Source organism: Monodelphis domestica, chromosome 3, assembly GCF_027887165.1.
Source record: "Monodelphis domestica isolate mMonDom1 chromosome 3, mMonDom1.pri, whole genome shotgun sequence".
In the NCBI taxonomy this organism is placed as follows: domain Eukaryota; kingdom Metazoa; phylum Chordata; class Mammalia; order Didelphimorphia; family Didelphidae; genus Monodelphis; species Monodelphis domestica.
Window position 1 is genome coordinate 162,130,897 of NC_077229.1, and position 15,118 is coordinate 162,146,014.

Sequence of the window (15,118 nt, forward strand, 5' to 3'; positions counted from 1 at the left end):
CCACTCCTGAGCTTTCCAAATATGCTGGTATGTTGAAGCAAGCTACTTAATAGCACATCATTTTAGGATTTTAAATAGCTCAGCTGGAATGCTGTCACCTCCACTAGTCTTATTGTTAGCAATATTTTTTAAGCCATTTGACTTCATTCTCCAGGATGTCTGGCTCTTGATCTGTAATCAGGCCATCTTTGTTAAAATCTTTCTTCTGGAGTTCTGTATATTCTTGCCACGTCTTCTGAATATCTGCATTTGTTAATTTTCTTAACATTTTTGTTTTTTATCATTTCCATTTTTATATGAAAAGTTCCTTTGATATCTCTAATTCTCTTGAAGAAATCTCTTATCCTTCCCATTCTATTATTTTCTTCTATTTTTAGTATTGCTCATTTAAGAAAACCTTTTTTTATCTCTCCTTGTTATTCTCTAACAATAGTTTTCAGGCACTCTATCTACTAGAAATAATCCTTTAAATCTATTTATCACTTGCCCTTCAGATTCATAAGAGATGTTACTTGGGTCATACCTATATAGTCTGATGGTTTTCCTTACTGAATCACAGTTAATTCCAAGTCTTTTTAAAAATTATTGTATAGAGCTTCTCTATTGTTGGTCACTTTGATTTTGATATTTACTATCACTTTGATTTTGATATTGATCATCTAGTAAATTCTGTGTTGTTGAAAAAGAGTATTTGCTATGATAAATGAGTTATTTTGATGAAACTCTGTTAGTTTCTGTCCTGCTTCATTTTATATTGCAGAGCCAAATTTTCCTATTATTCTAATTAGCTTTTGATTTTCTATTTAGCATTCCAATCCCCTCTTATGACTGTGACACTTTCTTTTGATGTTATTTCTAGAAGATATTAAAGGTCTTCATAGAGCTGGGCAAATTTTGGCCTCTTCAGCATCAGTGGTTAGAACATAGACTTGTGTCACTTTAATGCTGACATTAATGATTTGTCTTGGATTTGAACAGATATAATTCTGTAATTTTTGAGATTATACCTTGGTACTACATTTCTCACCATTTTATAGACTATGATAGGTATTTTATTTCTTCTGAGGAATTCTTGACTATTGGAGTATATGCAATGATTACCTGAATTGAATTCACCAATTCCCATTCATTTTGGTTCACTGACATCTAAGATTCTGATCTTTAAACTTTCCATCTCCTTTTTTGACCACACCCAGCTTATCTTGGTTCTTACATTCCAGGTTCCTATGCAATATCGATCATGGCAGCATTGGACTTTCCTTTCATTACATCATATCCACACATTCAGAATTAAGCTTTCTTTCAGCTTTGGCCCAAGCACTTCATTTTTTTATTTTTTTGAGGCTAACTTTTATTGTTCTCTGTTCTTCCCTAGTAATGTATTGGACACATTCTGATTTAAAAATTATATTTTCTGGTGTCATATCTTTGTCATTTTAATACCATCCATGGAGGTTTCTTGGCAAAAATATCAGTGGTTTACCATTTCCTTCTCTAATGCATCACCTTTTGTCAGAACTCTCCTCTATGATCTGTCCATTTTGGTTAACTCTGTAGAGCATAGTTCATAGTTTCATTGAGTTAGGCAAGCCCCTCTACCACTACCAAGCAGTGGTTCCCACCTTTCAGCTAGTTTGGAATCCACCTAATTATACTATCAGCCTAAACGTCTCCAGGTTTCCTCTAAGAATAATACGAGACGTTTTGTCAACTACCCAGGGAAACTTAAAAATACCACAAATCTCTTTCTTTCTATTTAGAATCAATATAATATATTGGTTCTAAGGCAGAAGAGTGGTAAGGGCTAGGCAATGAGGGTTAAGTAACTTGCCCAGGACCATACACCTAGGAAGTGTTTGAGGTCACATTAGAACCCAGAACCTCCCATTTCCAAGCTTGGTTCTCTATCCACTGAGTCAACTGGGTAAATCCCTGTAATCTACCAGTTATTGACTCCTTTGGAAAAAAAAGAAAAATAGAAAAGAAAATGAGATGAGTGATCTCTCCTTCTTTTGATATACATTCACTAGCAAGCCCTTCAATGATACATTCTAGTACTTTGCCCAGAATTGAAATCAAGCTTACTTACCTCTAATTTCCAGACTCTTCCCCCCTCTTTAGGAAAACTGAGAAAGTATTTACTCTGGATTCCATCCTATGGCACATTCCTATTCCTCAAAATCTTTCACTCATCACTGATAGCAGTTCAATACATATATATCTCCACTTTTAGCCAAGAGATAGAGTTCCTTTGGAACTTTTGAATTAAATTTATCCAGGGAAGTTAGAGGCTCTCTTATTATTTACTTACTTTTTAAAATTTTTGACTCCTTGTTGAACATTTTTGTTCTATTTTTGGCTGTCTAAAGACTATTCATTTTTACCATTTGCTTTCTTATTTTGAATTTTGGTTCACTGAGCAATTCCCTGATTTGAGTACATTTTTCCTTCCACATAAGCTGGAAAAAATCTTCATCTTGTGCATTTTCACCCAACCTTAGCTTATCAGTTAGCTCTTTTGATATTCTTCTTAAAGAACCATCTATCAACCCAGAGAAGGATATTTATCTTCCTTTTAACTAGAGCTGGGAGACTCATATCCAGTTCATTTAGTAGAAGTACTGAGTTATTTTAAGATAAGTTAAATAGAAGAGAGGTTAGGGCACTGCTTTGCTTTATTCCATTTAAAACTGGAATTTTATCTGTCAAAAGCTTGTTCCTGCTCATTTTGATTTTGGCAGCAGTATTATGACAAAGACTTTAAAGAAACATTAATAAGTTGAGATCTATATTGATATTATTCAGTTTGATCTGTAGGCCATCTGTCTACAGAGTCAAAAGCTCAACAGAGATTGATGAAGGCTGTGAAAAGTCTTAAATTGTTCTTAACAGTTTTCTCAGTAAGAAAAAACAGTATAGCAGTGATCAATAATGGACTGGTTGTGTTTAAAACTACTTACTATTAAGGAAGATATTAGATTGAGAGGTATGATGTTGCAACATAGTGAAAAGAGAGGTGGTCATAGATTTTTAAGGGAATTTCTAGTAAGTTAATTGACCTCTTGTTTGGAGGAAGTGGTAGGTTTCCCTTTACAGAGCAGACCAGTTTTGATCCACAGCAATTTTCTCTTAAAAAACAAACGAACAAACAAACAGGGGGCATCTGGGTAGCTCAGTGGATTGAGAGTCAGGCCTAGAGATGGGAGGTCCTAGGTTCAAATCTGGCCTCAGACACTTCCCATCTGTGTGACCCTGGGCAAGTCACTTGACCCCCTAGCCCTTGTCTAGCCCTTACCACTCTTCTGTTTGGGAGCCAATACACAGTATTGACTCCAAGAGGGAAGGGAAGGGTTTAAAAACAAAAACAAAAACAAACAAAAACAAACAAACTTCATACCAAATGCCAGAAATTAACCAAATCTATATTTGATTCATTGGTAGATTCCTGATATCTTCTGTATGGGTATTTCCTCTACTGGTACATTTTATACCTATCTATCTTGTGTAATCCTTGTGCATGGCCTTCTATCTCTTTCATATAGGATACAGTAGGATCCAAAAATCTCTAACCATTTGATGGTTAATTTACTTTTTGGAAATGTACAATATTTAGATATGTAGCTGTCCTTTCAGTCATTAATTCAATGCAGTAAAATTTTATTAAATGATTATGTTCATATTTCATTATTTGTATGATGGACCAAGGATAGGAGTAACCTTAGGCAAATCTCTTCTGTTTTCATGGCCTCAATTTTCTTTTCTGTAATGGGAGAGGGTTGAACCATAGCATTCCTAGTGTTCATTCATATACAGGTCATACCCACTAACTGAGTGTCTGCCAAGGTTATATCCTGAGCCCTCTTCTTTTTTCCCTATATACTATTTCACTCGGTAATCTTATCAGCTCCCATGGATTCAGCTATAATCTCTTTGAAGATTAGTCTCAGAGTTGTCTGTCCAACCCTAATCTCTCTCTTGGATTTGAATTTCTCATCTCCAACTGCTTACAGGTCAGCTAGAATATAAGAGGTTTCATAAGTAGGGAATAGGAATGATTGAGAAGGCAATCTGCTGAGGTGGAAGAGATGGAATAGGATCACTTATATGTGTAGAGAGAATTACTTTGTCATTCCTGGGACAGGGATGAAGGAGGCGATGGTGGAAGAAATCTGTAAATCTTGAAATTTCTCAAACTTGTGAATGTTAAAAATTTCCACATTTGAGGAATCCTCCATTGGAACAAATTCCCTACTGGAAACATTTCCCATTTTGATGTGAGAACTCGCCAGGATCAGAAATGGGAGGACCTCTACTCCATCCGTACTTAAGACTGCTTTAGGGGAGAAAACTCCTTGCTATGGGAGGACCTCTACTCCACCCATACTTAAGACTGCTTTAGGGGAGAAAACTCCTTGCTAAACAATGAAAGTACTTGGACCCATGCTTATAATAAGGCAAGGAGTTCTTTGAGCCATGCCTGTTTTTAGAATTGATACAATGGGATGCTAGGTACCTAAAAGGGTCAAGCAAGTTTTCTCTTAATGAGATTAGTCGACTCAGCTGTGTTTTCTCTGGTTCAGACTTACTGAGGAGATTAGTCAACTTAGCAGGAATTCAGATGGGCTGTCCTTTAGGAAACATCTACGGTGATTAGTAGATGGAAGAACTTAGGGGAGGTGACATAGGAAAAAACCCCTATATAAGAAAAGGGATCTCTTGAGCAAGAGAGGCTTGGAGATAGATAAATCCTTGGAGATAGATCCTTGGTTCTTTGGAGATAGATCCTTAAGAGGCTTGGAGATCCTTAGATCCTTGGAGATAGATCCTTTTGGAGGAGGCCCTTTGAAGATCTCTTGAGAAGAAGTCCCTTGGGAGGCTGACTCTGGCTGGAACTCCCTCTGGGGAGACTCTGTTCCCCAGACATCCTTGCTTAAGACAAATCTTGTGGTGAGTGATAAAAGACTTACTGACTGATCTCTCTCTCTTAAGATTCAGGTCTAGGCCATGTTGGCTTAAGGCCCATCATACTTATTTCCTTTTTCTCTCTTTCCTTTAATTACTCATTGTATTATTAATTAAAATCTTTATAAAAACCAGTTGACTTGGGTATATTGAATAATTGGGAATATTTCCCTGGCGACCACCTTATATATTTGATTTAGAAACCAAGACACTGTAGTGAAACATATTTTCTGCGGTCAAATTTGCTCACCCTCTCTTATATCTATCACAATTTATATCTTCCACCATTTTACTCACTACAGTTTATGACCCCAACTCTTTTAACTGCCACAGTTTATGGCATCTCAACTATTTTAATTATTACAAATCTCAGTGATATGAGACCAACTTTTAAAATGAAATACAAGGGAAGATACTCAGCTAAGAGGACAGAGAAAGATGGAGCCATGGGATATTTGAGTTGAGATCAAAATGTATGGAAAATCCAGTGTGATGAGTAGGCCAGTGAGTCATCAGGGAGTCTTGTCATGGTAAGGACCCAGTTGGGATTATGTAATATAAATTTTATGGTATCCAATCAACAAAGTTTCATGATTTTCTCCATCTTTATTACATAGAATAAATGTTAACTGAAGTAGAAATATGAATATTATTACTGAAATGGATTCTAGTACTAGGATCCTTTATGGCAAGGTTAAATTACTACAAGTATCTCAAATAGACTCAGAAATTTATTTAGATAAATTGTTTGTAATTATGCATTGGAAAGAAAAATTCTAATTATCTCCCCTTTACTCTATTCATTATTTTGTGTTCAAATTTTGTATCTAATGAGTTTTGAGAAAGAATGCTTAACAAAATATTTTTGGTTTCTAAAGCAATGGATAATGATTTCCTCCACTTAGTACCATAGGATATGACTCAGTCCTCTGAAATGCATTTAGAGGTACACAGATCCATAATTTGAAGACCCAACCTTAGAGCACACAATAACTTTCTAGTATCCAAGTGACTTTTTATATTTTCAGACTGACATCAATGGCTAATTTTACAAGCAGATAGAGCAAGGCTGGAGAGAAAATGTAAGGACAAAATTTAAAAAACAAAAAACCCCCAAAAACCCTACCAAAGAAGAGCTGAAATGGAAACAGCAGCAATAAACCTAAAAAGTAGAAAACTCAGAAACCATCTCTAACATTCCTTTTAGGCAGAAGAATGAAGATTTTTAATTTTCTCTCCAAAGGTCTCTCAATATTTTCTCCTCCCATATATTTATGAACTTTAAATAAATGAAATGTTCCAGCTGAGTAGTCAGAAAAGTGGAAAAACATAATTTTTGTAACTGAGAGAAGAGTAAATTAAGAGTATCATTCATACACTGGCTATTTGTATGAAGAAGATGTCTTGAGCTTACCAATGGTATAGAATCTCTTCAGTTCACTCCTCCGCGGATTACGCTTCTGGGCATTTTCTGTGTTGTTCTCCTCTTCCACAATGGTTGGTGTCTTGGCGACAGATGGTACCTTGCTGGCCTGTGCTGCTGGCTTTGCTGCTCCTGCTGGAGGGTTAAATCCTGGTGCAGTGATATCTACAGATTGGGATTTTTTCTTTAACCTACAAATAGATAATACAATATGCTATGATTTTTGATTTTAAGGAATACACTTTTTTTTCTTTTGCATAAGGGAGAAAATGGCATAAATAAGGCATTGTTTCATAATTTGCAGATCTTTTCAGTCTTGTAAACCAAAAAGGAATCTTCCTAGAAATGAGAGTTCTTTCACATTAAACAATTTAAAAGAGAGAGAAAGAAAAAAAGACATCAGGAAGTATACTCAGCTTTCTACTCTTAAGGAGAAATTATTTTAAAAATGAATTGCTATCACAAAGAAAATAGATGAAAGCTCTTGTATGTTTCTCTAAGCATCTTAGATTGTAGTATCAGACAAAGTCACTGGCCCATTTTGTTTGTTATATGTTCTGAAGGCAAAGGTGCTTTTGAGTAAGGTATTAATACATTCTTTGGAAATATGTAGCTTCAATTCAGGGGTTGGTGAATGACATGAGACATTCGGTAGCTAGAGAGTGTTAGTGCATATCTACCTAAGTTAGTTATTGTGTCATCTTGGCTACATATTTCTCATATTTAAAAAAAATAAAAGTTCTGCGCAATTAAGTCATTTTGGGGATAAAAGGATGATGACTTATTTCACTGGTATTGTGAACTTCCTGGTTTGTTAGGTTTTTTTTTTCTGATGCTGCCTATCAGAAACTCACATTCAACATGCATGCATTAGAAAGAGGTCTGGGAGCACTTAGATGGGGGAGTTACTAGTCAATGGTTGCATAGTTAGTGTGGGTTAGAGGCAGGGATAGAACCCAGAACTTAAAATCCTACTTCTATAGGCTTATCATCTATGCAACCTTGGGTGCACGGGACTAAATAACCTCTGAGATCTCTCTTCCTGCCTTTATGATGCTATGAATTCCTGAATCCAAAAGTAATACTTCCCAAATAATTAATGTGCCTACATTTACATTGTCTCATTTGTAAAATAAAGAAGATTGAGCTAGATTACCTCTGAGGACCCTTCCAGCACCAGGTCCATGATCCAATGAATTTTTGACTCTAAGACTGGTCCAATCTCCAGTATATCATGTGGTTTTTCAATTAATTCTTCATAAAGAATATTCCAACCTCTTAGTGTAAGACATGACCTTTCTTGATCAAGTAGTGAAAAAAGCTATGAGTTTACCATATGAACACTCAAGATATAGGAATTAATGACATTTCATTGCTCTAATCAATAGACAAGGCCACCATGGCATAGTGGAAAGTCAAGAAGACTTGATTCAAGTCCCATCTCTAACATCTCTAACTCTAGGAAAGTCATTTAACCTCTTAATATTTATAAACAATTCTCTAATTCTACAAGTTTTAAAGCAGCTCTTGATTTGTTTCAACAGAGGGACATTCCTTGCTGTATAGAGGTAAGTCAATAAATTGAATGCTTATCATTTACTATGGAAATCACAGATTCAGATGCCCTTCCCAATCTTCCCTCTCCAGTTCCCCAAGACAAAGAAGAAGGCATAGGACTTTTATATGAGTATTCCATGAGTTTATCTGGCTGTCAAGCCTATCATTATAGAAAGGAAGCAGTGTAACTCTCTCTGGAATCCTGGGGAAACTGAGAGAGAGAAAAAAATTCAAAATGAAGAAATCACTTCGCAGGATCAGCAGAATGTTAGTCCCAGGGGCAAAAAAAAAGAAAAAAGAAATGAGGAAGCTACATTTCCATTCTACCAGGACATCTTCCCTCCAGATAATTCTGATTTGTTGCTTTTTTTCACAGTGAGTTATGATAAAGGAAGATTACGAAGGAAAGAAAGAAGAAAGAAAACAATTATTTATTAAATACCTACTATGTGCCAGGCATTATTCTAAGTGCTTTAAAATATCTCATTTCATTTACACAACAACCTTGGGAAAGAAGCTATTATTATCCCCATTTTACAGTTGTGGAAACTGATGCAGACAGATATTAAGTGACTTGCCCATGATCACACAGCTAGAAAGTGTCTGAAGTGGCATTTGAACTTAAGTCTTCCTTATTTCTGGCCTAATGTCCTATCCACTGCATCCACCCAGCTCCAGATTAAAGGAAATCTGTCTTTACTAGGAGATATCCAAAGAGGAGGCCCTGTAATGACAAAGCCTTTCTGTTCAAGAAGAATCCAAAGTTTAAATCACTTCCTATTTCCATATGCTCTGCTCTGAGTTTCCAGATTTGGCCTGAAAGTCCCAGTTTACCCTTCTCTCTCTTTAAAGCTCCTATTTCTGCTTCTTCTGGGCTAGATTGTGTCAAGTTCCTAGTGGCTGACACATAAGTGCAAAGCAATAAAAGAAAAGGCTGTGCAAAGTGCCCTTTATGGCAGAGATGAATGAAGTGTCATTTTCTCAGAGAGGAGAGAACAGAAAGCAAAACACAACTGTTAACTCTAACGAGACAGTGATAGAGTTGGCCAAAATCATCCATGGTATGGTGACTGACTGATCTCAATGGTGATTTTGCCATGACAGTGCCCACTGGGATACATCTTTTTATAGAGAACACAGATTATCATTCTATAACAAAACCTGCGAAACCTGAAATTGTTTTGGCTGCTGACAGTTATATGAAGGTCATTTTTTTTCTCCATGTTTGGACAGAATTGCCTTTTTCTTTAAGCTCTAGAGCTATTTTTTTTTAAAGACTGTCTTCCCATTTCACCCAGGCTAGAATATAGCTGTCATTCACAAGCCTGAGATCTCTGATGGGCATAGAAGCTTTGGCATCTCCATCTTCAACCTGAACTGTCTCCTCCCTCTCTAGGTAACTCGGTGGCATTCTACTGACATGTTCTCCCCATACTGATATACTCTGATGATATCCAGCTGGCATAGTCCATTGCAGCTCAGAACTCCTGATTCCAAGAGATCACTTCCGTCTCTCCAGTAGCTGGCACGCACCATCATCTCTGGATATTGAATTTTTATTTTGTCTTTGAATTTCCTCTCAGATTCCCTCCTCCCCCAAATTCCTGCTGCAACAGTATGTTCAGGCCCAGGCCAAAAGCCTATGCTTCACTTGGAGCACCAAATTAGGGCAATGGGGGTCTAATCATTCTATAAGCAAAAGTGAATTCATTTTCCCCTAAGTTCCTAAGATGTCTTTAGCACTGATAACTTCATTCTTCTATTTTTTCAAGATGAGAATGGTGTGAATGATCCAGCATCAATAGCATGTGTCCTTTGGATTCTATTTTTAGTAAAAATGATGGATTTGGCCTGTTTTAATTCATATTCAAGCCCAGTTCCTCCTGTGACCAATGATATATATTTACAAGATGGCAGTCAGTGGTCAAGTATACATGTATACATACAAGTATACATTATAATTGCTCAGCTCAATGAACTAATGTCTATCAAAAACTTGCTGCGTAGAAAGAAGCACAGATATATGAGAGACAGGGTAAAGATTTGGCACCTCAAAAATGTGGGAGGTGAGGGGAGGAAAGAGTCAAAGAAGATTCTTTGAAGAATGGCATTAAAATTAGTAGAAAAATAGGAGTTAAAAGAAAAGTCATGTTTTATAGGGAAATTTTTGGATATGTTGTGCTTGAGATAGCAATGACATTCAGGTGAGGATATCTAACAAGTATGTAAAGCACTGTGTAAGCCTTAAAGAACTTTGTAAATGTTAGCTTTGCTATCACTCTTAGTTGTATAAAGAAGACTAGATCCCAGAGGAGTTGTTAGGGAAGCCTGGGATAAAATCTTAGTGTATGTCCATATTTATGAGGTGAAGGAAAGAAAAGCTGGTGAAGGAGCAAGATGGTGTCAGATGGTAGAGGAATGAAGAATAATGGAAGCCAATGAAGAAGACAGTAACAAATTCGGTGTGGCAAATAGTAGATGATATAGAAGACATGATAGAGGATGAAGACTGAAAAAAAAAAAGGATAGAAAGGAAAGAGGTTATTTCTAACTTTTAAGAGAATAGTTTTCGTTGAGTGGGTAGACTGTATGCTATATTCCAAGGGATTGAGGAATGAATTACTAGGGAAAAGAAGAGAGTGAGAATAGACTGTGATTTTTTCTAAAAAAATTCTAATGCAAGAAGGAAGAGGTAGAAAATAGTATGAGGAAGAGCACTATTAAAGGTTTTGCCATGTCTTTAAGAAAAGAAACACCTTGGCAATTTTTTAAGATGAAGTGAGGAAAGAACAGAAAAAAGAGAAATTAAAGTTTGTATGAGAGAGGAGATGATTGATGGAGTAAATTCGGGAATTAAATGCTGAGGCATGAAAATGACACAGAGGGGTTAGCCTTGACAAGATGGGGAAGCCATCTCAGCTTCTGAGACTGGAGGAAGGGGAAAGGCATAGAAAGATTGAGAAAGGAGGGGGCAGAATTGTAGGAATTCAGATTGGATGGCATCAATCTTCTCAGGAAAGTTAGAGCAGAGGTCATCCTCTGAAACTGAACAGGGTGGAGGAAGTGGGAGCCTGAAAGTGGACAATGTTTGGAAAAGCAGCCAATTCAGCAAGAGAGGACTCAAAGGATTATATAGTACAGCAGTGAGAGCCCAGATGAGGCAGAACAAACACATTCGCTTGTAAGTCCCTAGTTTAAATCTTGAACTATGCTTCCAGTGCATATTGAGGAAAGGCAAACTCTTTAAAGTTTGGATTCTTGATTCTGACAAAATGTGTTTGGTTTTTTTTTTCTCCCAGTGACAGGAGCATTCACAAGGATATGCTTCATTAACATTTCATTCTTAGGAATTCTAGAAATGGACTTGATGTTCTTTTTAGCTTGAATACACAGACAAAGATGATAAAGTCTTACCTGGAAGTAGGTATAGTATGGTGCTGTGAAAACTACGTTATCAATGATCTAATGATTTATTTATTAGGCAGCTAGCTGACACAGTTGACAAAATGCTAGACCTAGAAACAGTATGACCTGAATTCAAATCTTATCTCAAACACTAACAAACTGTGTGATCCTCAATGAGTCACATAACCTCTATCCATTTGTCTACTTCTTATAAAATAGGGATAATGTTCTTACCTCCCAGAGTTGTGCCATTCTTCCTATACAACAAGTTTTTGATAAACATTAGTTAAATGAGCTGAATGATCATAGACTGCATAATTGACCATTGACTGCAATCTTATAAATGTACATCATTGGTCACAAAGAGAATTAAGCTTGAATGGAAATAAAAACAAGACAAACCATCATTGTTACTGAAAAGAGAACTCAATGGATATGTTCTATTCATGCTGGGTGATTAGAACCATACAAATGAGATAATATTGTAAGTGGTATATAAATGCTAGCTCTCATTATTATTATTCCTATTTATAATTGGGAAATCAAAGATTTACAAATATAACTGTGATAAGAGATATAAATTAAACTTTAATCTTTATATTTAACTCCAAAATGAATGGAACATAATCTTGGTCTTTAGTCATTTTATCATTGAATCATTCTCCATTAATACTTAATCTTGAGGGAAGTTACTTGGATGCATTTTGTTTTAAACTACTATAAATAAATTTACTAGGCTTGTTGGTAGAATGAGCATTATTGGTTTTCAAATATTCCATAAAAATCTCACATTTAAAATATATATATATATATATATATATATATATATATCTCACATTAAGCCTTATCAAGTGCTTTCTTCTCAAAAACCCTGTGAGGCAGGTAATACAAGTATTATTTCTCCCTTGAATGGATGAGGAAACTGAGGCATAGAAAATCTGGTTGTAGAATTGAAAGTCAACAAGATTATAGATTTAGTGCTGGAAGAGAACTTAGAAGACATCTGGTCAGACTCATTATACAGATAAAGAAATTGAGGTCAAAGGAGATTAAGTGATTTACCCATAGGTAGTGACAAAAGCAGATTTTGAATATGGGTTCTTGGATTATAGAACCGATTTTCTTTCTGCTTTACTATGATGCTTACAATTCAACTGACTTGCCTAGGGTCACCCAAGTAGTAAATATCAGGCCTGGACAGGAATCTAGGTTTTCTGTCTCAAAGACCTCTTTCTGAAAAGCCACAGTGAATTTATATTTCCCCAGATTGATTTCCTTTTTTATCAATTCTTTTTTTCTTTCTGTCTAAAACTTAGTTTGTACTCATCTTTCTTTTTTTACAACATGAAACAAATGAAAAGGATAGTACTCCTTTTAGAAAAAATAATATATTAGTCAAGGAAGCTATTAAGATTAATGGAAAGAGGGGCAGCTTCGTGGAGCAGAGGACTGAGAATCAGATCTGTAGATGGGAGGTCCTGGGTTGAAAAGGGTCTCAGACCCTTGGTAGATGTGTGACCCTGGGCAAGCCACTTAACCCCAGTTATCTAGCCCTTACTGTTATTCTGCCTTGGAATCAATACTTAGTATAGATGCTAAGACAGAAGGTAGAGATTTTTAAAAATATTAAGATAAAGAGCCAGGAAACAAACAAAGAAAAAAAAATTATGGGGAGATGATCTGAGTAAACAAAAACTACTTCATCCTAAATTCAATTTCTAAAATTTAAAAACAATTTCATGGTCAGAATGACAGGTTACACAAAAAAACCCCTCTACTTTAAAATAAAATTTGGATTTTAAAAATAAACACACTTCTGATAGAAAAGGTGTTGAAATTTTGAAACTAAAGTAGCTTTTAATGGTCAAAATAGAACAGATTAGGGATTATGCGTGCAAATGTGAAAAGTTCAATTTTAGGTTCCCAAAACAGATGGTGCTTTAAAATTTTCAAAGTGCTTTATATTAGTAACCTTATTTGATTCTCACAACAATCAAGGGTGCTATTATTAACCTCATTTTTCAAATGAGGAAACGGGGGCATTCAACAGTTAAATAACTTACTTAGTATCACAAAATAAGTGTCTGAAGCTAGATATTCACTCAAGTCTTCCCGATTCTAAATCCAATACTCTATCCAATATAGAAAAAAGTCAGTGTAGGGAAATGGTTTATTATATTGTTTGGAATATTTATTATATTGTTTAAATCTAATCCAACATGATTAAAGGTTGTCCATATCCAAAATGTTGCTCTAGGAATGTTGGAGATGGCTATGAGGTATTTTGGGTTTGCCCACATGAAGATACTGTGATATGTCCACCCAAGTTTGTGTTTTGGGTTCCTTCATATTTTGGCTTCACCCAAATTTTATTGAACATTTAGAGTTACTCATATCTATCTCAATCTAACTTGTTCTTAAGTTAAAGCAAACACTCTCTAAATCCTATATAATTAAAACCTTCCAAAGCCTGTACAGGAGGAAGTTGTGCTTCCTTTTCCAGCTTGCTCTCCTCTACTAAATGGCCTAATAATTTTTTTTCCCAAAATGATTTCAGATTTTAGAGTTTGCTCTTGAGAATACTATTGGTTACTTAGAGGATGTCCAACAGTTGGGTAATGGACAGACAAATTGTGTTACATGAATGCAATAGCATCCTTTTGTGTTGTAAGAAATGAAGAAAAAAGATTATTTTTAAAAACCTATGGAGAGTCAGCTAGATGGCTCAGGGTACAGAGAACTAGGCCTGGAGATAGGAGATCCTGGGATCAAATCTTGCATCAGATACTTCCTAGCTGTGTGACCCTCAGCAAATCACTTAATTCCAATTGCCTTGTTCTTATTGCTCTCCTGCCTTGGAGCCAGTATTTAGTATTAATTCCAAGATGAAAAGTGATGGTTTTAAAAAAGAAAAACACATTGGAAAGACTTGTATGAACTGATGTAAAGTTAAGTGAGCTAAGCAGAAGACCACTTTGTACTGCCACAGTATAAATTTGATCAGTTTTGAAATACTTACAATCTCTAATCAACTAATTGATCAACCATGATTCCAGAAAGCTGATATAGAAGAATGCTGTGGACCTCATAACAGGCAGATAGTGGATTGATATGCAGAGTGAGAAATGGATTTTTGGATGTGGATAACATGGGGATGTATTTTGTTTTACTGTGCTTAATGTCATATAAGGGTTCCATATTTCTTTTAAAAATTTTTTTTCCAGTTGGGAAGGGAAGATGGGAAGGGAAAAAATAAATGCTTAATATTTGAAAAAATAATTTTTAACAAAAAGAATAAATAAAAAACAATTATTAGGAGATCAAGATTAACATAGAGGGAATTCATTGGAGGAGTGCACTCCTCTCTAACATTCTTGCTAATGAATCAATGACATGACTAGCAAACTTGCAGACTATGTTTCTGGGAAGGGTAACTAATAATGTAGTTGGCATAGGCTTCAAAAATCCAGTGGGGAAGAATGATGGTTTGAATTTAATAAAATGAAAACAAATGGTGACAAATGTAAAGTCCTACACTTGAAATAGGGATAGATACTGAACTTGGGATTTCATTAACTTTGGAAACTCATTGGATAAGAAAACTCTTGATTCAGGTCTGCACCTTCTCTGTAATTATAGGCTTAGAGAGTTGACTGTGGCAAGAGTGATTAGGTGACTTTTCCAGGGTCATATATATGATAGAGAAGATAGAGTACCTGCAACCTGTGCAAACAAACTCTTACCAAGACAATGATGAGGAATTATTCTTTG

At 35.7% G+C, this 15,118-nt stretch overlaps 1 protein-coding gene across 3 annotated transcripts in view; it reads right to left on the reverse strand.

Moving 5' to 3' along the window:
• Positions 1 to 15,118, reverse strand: part of OXR1 (oxidation resistance 1) — a 593,469-nt gene that overhangs the window by 300,487 nt on the left and 277,864 nt on the right. For all 3 annotated transcript variants that reach the window (XM_056823193.1, XM_056823192.1, XM_007488210.3), the window contains exon 3: positions 6,377 to 6,576. In XM_056823193.1, the coding sequence (XP_056679171.1) occupies positions 6,377 to 6,576 (200 nt within the window). The remainder of the gene's footprint in view (positions 1 to 6,376; positions 6,577 to 15,118) is intronic.